This window comes from Notolepis coatsorum (genome assembly GCF_963971535.1).
Source record: "Notolepis coatsorum genome assembly, contig: SCAFFOLD_3990, whole genome shotgun sequence".
NCBI lineage: Eukaryota > Metazoa > Chordata > Actinopteri > Aulopiformes > Paralepididae > Notolepis > Notolepis coatsorum.
The window spans coordinates 7825-13701 of NW_028171184.1; the positions used below are offsets into that span (position 1 = coordinate 7825).

The 5877-nt window shown below is 48.2% G+C and overlaps 1 protein-coding gene across 1 annotated transcript; it reads left to right on the forward strand.

The window, feature by feature from the left end:
* Positions 1–1146: 1146 nt before the first annotated feature.
* On the forward strand, positions 1147–5659 carry LOC311248324 (adenosine kinase-like; the record flags this gene model as incomplete). The annotated part of the gene is made up of 3 exons (XM_084339226.1): positions 1147–1191; positions 1412–1584; positions 5551–5659. Coding segments are annotated over 3 exons (327 nt in total), but the record flags the coding sequence as incomplete, so codon positions are not given.
* Positions 5660–5877: the final 218 nt, after the last annotated feature.

The window sequence follows — 5877 nt, forward strand, 5'->3', positions numbered from 1 at the left end:
TGTAGGGTGCGGCTGGGTAGCGCAGTGGACTAAGCACTCCCCTGCCACCGCAGAGACTCTGGGATCTAATCCAGCTGTCAGCGGTACCTCCGGCTTGGTCAGTCCCTACTAACACGATTGGCAGTGTTAACGGGTGGGAAGCCGATGGGGTATGTGTCCTGGTCGTTGTAAACTGCGACTCCTACTGGGCGGTCGCGGTGCCTGTCTTGGGGAGATAGCGTGAACCTCTGCACGCGTTACGTTCCCCCAGTGAAACCTCCTCGCTATCAGGTGAAAAGAAGCGGCTGGCGACTCCACATGTATCGGAGGAGGCATGTGGTAGTTCTAGATACCCTCCCCAGGCCGACAGTGGGGCAATGCATGCGACAACCAGGAAGGGAATTGGCATAACGACTAAATTGGGATGGGTGAAAAATACAGAAAGCCCAAAAATAAATAGAATAAAATAAAAGATAAATAAAAAAAACACGTCTCCATTCCTATTATCTTTGGTGGTGGGGCTACCCATCTTGTTTACATTTGGATCACTAATTGGGCCTTTAAAGTAATGATTTATTTTCTCCACACACACACACACGCACACGCACACACACTGGCACCCACACACACATCTGGACTAGTTACCCGGAGAGTTGGGTGAGCGGGGGGAATAAACCGCAGAGAGGAGCATCTCAGGACCGCTGATGAAAATGCATTTTTCTCTTTCCCCGCCGAGACGCCGCTTGGTCGCGTGAAATGATTAATTCCACACCTATGCGGGTCATCCCCGAAAGCAGCAACATCTCATTCACAAGGGGCCCCCGTCAGCAACAAAACAGGAGCCTGCAATAAAATGAGCAAACATAGCAACGTTGTACGTCAATAAATCTTTGGAGGTTAAACCTGAGTGCGGGAGAATTTGAGACCCCTGCCCCCCCCCCCCCCCCCCCCCTTTCTCTCTCATCATCAGCCTAGGTAAAAGCCACTGAGTACAGGAGTGTCAGGACCGGGAAATAGCCACCGACCAATCGGGGGGGGGGGGGGGGGGTCTGTCTGTGGCAGCAGGTACACACACACACACTCTCACTCCCTCTCTCTCTCACAGGGTGCCTGTGTTTGCAAAACTAGGATGGAACCTTGAATTATGGGGTTTGTGCAAATAAGGAGATGAGACTGTTTTTAGCTCCCAGGGAGAACGGAGGAGTTGCTCGGGTAAGAATAGTGTCTCTGTGCGGAGGAGGATAAGACCTGGGTTGTTTATGTCCTCTCTCCCAGCCTCCCTCATGTATATAAAAAATTTAAAAAACAACACCGGTAGTGTTTACTATGAAGCTACAGTTTGTATCACATCTGCCTTACGTGAACTTGAGGTTGAGTGAGCTTTACCGTAACGGCCTCCCTCCCTTCTCTCCCTCCTCCTCCCTCTCTCTAGTGGATGATCCAGGAGCCCCACAAGGTGGCCACGTTCTTTGGCTGCATTGGCAGCGACGGCTTCGGGGAGATCCTGAAGAAGAAGGCGGAGGAGGCCCATGTGGACGCCCGCTACTACGAGCAGAGCGAGGAGCCGACCGGGACCTGTGCCGCCTGCATCACCGGGGACAGCAGGTCAGCCTGCGCTCCAATCACCTCCCACCAGGAAGTGACCCAGGAAGTCTGGTTCTTCAAAGGGGGTGGGGGCTGCTAGTGTCTAGATCCCATCGCCCGGAAAAGGAAGTTGGTTTGCTGGGAGCAGGTTGTCACATTGTTGGCTGAGCTCTGGAGCTGTGACTGAGCATTATTTTCATTTCTATAAACCTCGGCCTTACATTAACACTTTCCGTGCCAGCAGGGGGAGCCAAAAATAGCGCTTGAGTGCCAACACTGTAGTCAATGGAGGGCGATCATATTTGCGAATGCATAAACTATATCTTAAATTATGGCTATGTGTCTAATACGCCCGTCGCTTATCAATGAATTGTTTGCAGTCAACATTGTCGAAACGTATTGTTTTTTAATCGGTTCATTTCCGTTTTATACCATTTTGAAAAACGCTATTTTTTTTTAAACTTCCAGAAAAAAATAAGGATTCCGTGATAATAGCTCTTTAGTGGAATACACAAAACACGTTGTAATTTTTCGGCCTATTTATGAATCGTTTTCAAATAAACGCTAGATTATCGATAGTATATGTGTACTTATGCACGCTAGAGAAGCGGGCTGAAAAATCGATTATCTTATTTCCTGATCAGCACACACACACTCACAGCCACACAAACACATATGGGATACGCTGATATATAGGTGAAAAGAGCTCTGATTATCCCAAGACTGGTCAAATAGATTCCTTACCTCAGATCAGATGTTCTCCAAAAAGATTATTCCAATTCCTGATCGCCATAAATATCGATCGCGTTTATTGATCCAACACTGGGTACTGGAAATACATAATCCACGCTGTTCTGAGGGTGGGCAATGACTGGGATCGTTTCCGGTTACATGCCTGACAAGTCAAATGTGGATTCCAGACTCTTTTTTTCCCCATCCATTTCATTCAGTCCAATCCAATGGGGTGCAATACCATCCGGAGAGACGATAGGGGGCGGTATTTTCCCTGTTCGAGCTCAGACAGATCCCCACTGGTAACGTGAGGCTAGATTGATGAAAAATGTATGGAAATTCATAATAAAAAAAAATAACGATTAAAAACGAGATTTCTCGTCGGTTGGCACTCAACGCATGGCATGAACTAACGAGATTCCTCGTGGCTGGCACTCAAAGTGTTAAAGGCCCAATCGATGATTCTGTTGACCATATAAATGTGAGGTATATTCACATACTGTTCGTTGTTGAAGAGCTTGATCTGTAGATGGAAAATACTCTCTTTGGAACGTTCTTAACCTATTTTAATATTGTAATATATCTGGTTTACTCCAGTGTTTGCAAATGGTACCAATGACTTTAAAAACGAAATACAGGAAATAGTCAGATGTATCTGTTAGTGTTAGTTAGTAAGGGGATACCTTACATTTGGATCACTGATCCTTTCACCCTAGTTAACCATCCGTCCTCCAACCAGCTAATTCAAAATAGATTTTGAAAACGTCCTTCCGGGCTATGGGATCTAGACACTAAAATAGTCATTTTGGTTAATTTTACCTCCCAGAGTTGTCTGATGACTCCTTAAGGCAGGGCGTCGTAACTGACGTTCACACGTCAAAGAAAAACAGAACAGCTTGAGTGTGTTTTTTTTCTCCCCGGACCCCCAGTCTGTCGCCCCAGTGGGTTGTCATCTTTCTATGTGTGTATGTAAACAACACAGCCTGCTGTATCCAGGAAGGGGTGTCTCAGGCTACTCACACGCTAGCATCATCATCAGCGCGTCTCAGACAGCAGAGGTCATAGCCTCCAGAACCCCCCCCCCCATCCCCCCTCCTCACCAACACACACACACACACACACACACACACACACACACACACACACACACACACACACACACACACACACACACACACACCAGGGTTTCCACACATGGCGCTGGTCCACGTGTCATGGAAGATTTCGATATCCCGGACAAATTGGATAAATTCCGGTCAAATGTTATCTGTGTTTATATAGCGTATTGCAGTAACGTTATACCTGATACCTTTAATAAGGCTCAACATCAGTCAAAACACGGTTACCATTTTGGAATAATTAACGTTACATTACCTCCACTCTGTCTGCACTGCAGCAGCTCTCTCCACTCATGGAACTGCAGGTTTCTTGAGGGAAAATAGTTTTGGTACATGATGTCTTGAGTGTTTGGGTCCACGAAGCACCACTAGCACCAACATGAAGACACTGAAGCGTGTCCTTATCAATAATCTGTGGACACTTTTAGATAACGCTAAGCTAGCTGTATTCCAACACACTCTCTCTCCTCCTGCAAACAGAGCCATTTATCACCAGAGTGGGGCCAGGTTGAGGTATGGACGCCTTGTCATGGCCACTGACGCTCTAGAACTCCTTTTGAAACCTTGCTGTCCAAGATTCGTGTAATAAATGGCTCCGCCTGCAACAACTCACGCCTCGGGGGATTTCAGATGTGCAAAAGTGCAAAAATGAGCACTTTTAGTGGATGTGCGTTACTTGGTAAACAAATGAAAATGAGAGGTTAATTATTTTCACCAGACATTATGACAGAGTTTTTGTTGTAAAAAAAATCGAATAAAACGGTTATTACCAGATAACGGAAACCCTGACACACACACACACACACACACGTACACACACACACACACGCACACACAGCCTACAGCTGGCAGCAGTACCTGCCACCAGTGCATGATAGGCCAGGTGTGGATCAATAACCTCCTTCACTAAGGACTCCCTCTTCTCTCTGGCCCTTCATCCAGCAGTACTGGAGGTGTCAGTCAGTCAACCCCCCCCCCGCCCCCCCGACCGCCCTGGAGCCGGTCCCACTCAATGGTCTTGGTGGGCTTGTTTGATGTGGGCTCTGACACCTGAAAAGGTCAGGCGCCCTGCTCCGGGAGAGGAGCTCTGTAATATTTCTTACAGGTGTTTTAACAGACGGCTCAAGAGGGCAGGGCTAAAGGTCGCCGGTCAGGGCCAGATTGGGAGGGAGATGGCTTTGAAGGATGTCAGCCAGTGTGTCACTGCCCCTGGGCTTTGATTAGTGCAGGTCCTCAGACGATCTGTCTCCCCCCCCCCCCCCCCCACCAGACACACACAGACATTCCTAACTAGGCTAATTGAAAGTGTTTGATGATGTGGTAGGTACATCATCTTCCCTAGTTTGTCCTTCAGACACTAGGAAACAACAGTTTTTTTGTTGAAATGCATAATGAAAGGTTCGGTCCGACCCTTTGCCCCCAAAAGTTCCCCGACCGCTAACTTGAATTATTAGTTTACTCTCATGATCTCATTTTGTTTTCAACGGGGGTTATTTGTGAAATCTGTGGCTCGGCCTCGTCCCACTGGGGTAATGACACTCATTTGACCTGTCGCTGCACTGGCACCGGCCTATTGGTCCATTACTTGGGACTCCGGGGGTCAAGTGCAGTCCCCATTCCTGCTGTCATATCATAGCCGTCATCATCAGGGGAGGGGGGGTTATGGGGGAGGCCCTGGTCTGTCTAGCGCAGCGCCGCTCTGCCTCATTGAGAAGTGTCCTCCCTGTATGTATGTCGCTGCGCCTACAAGTAGCGATGACGGCTCGCACTCAATTGTGACGGGCAGCCGTAAAGAGAGATACATGACACATGAGAACTAGCTACCTATTTCTTCCCCCTCTACCTTTTTCCTAATAACGGCCCACTTTCAGAGACGATATGGTTGCCTACGTTGACCCCCCCCCAACATGTTTTCGAGGGGGAGGACAAAAAGAGAGCCAGGTGACTTTACTTCACCTTGCTCCTGACGGTTCCTAAGAAACCATTATCGCTCCTTTTACATCAGGAGAGAACAAAGGGAACAAAGAGGGAAGCCCCCCCCCCCCCCCCCCCCCACGAGTGTTTTTTAGACAATTTTTAGACAAAATTAAGATGGATGACAAGCGGGCCGGAAGATTTATGGGGTCTGTCTCGGCAGGTCCCTCGTTGCTAACCTGGCAGCGGCAAACTGCTACAAAAAGGAAAAACACCTGGACTTGGACGGCAACTGGGAGCTGGTGGAGAAAGCCAAGGTCTATTATATTGCGGTAAGTGAGACACTCTACATTCAAATGACTGTTCCTCGAGTCTATTGCCAGAGGAGAACAACATGTTAAGAGGCTTTATTCAGGAAATGCCTCGGCGCACCTTCCCGCATTGTCGATACATCCATTCATCCTTTTGTCGGGGCGAGATGAGCTATGTTACCCGCTGAGACAATGCCGTGCGGTGCTCCCTGTGTTTCCCCCTCGCCTTTGTGCACCAA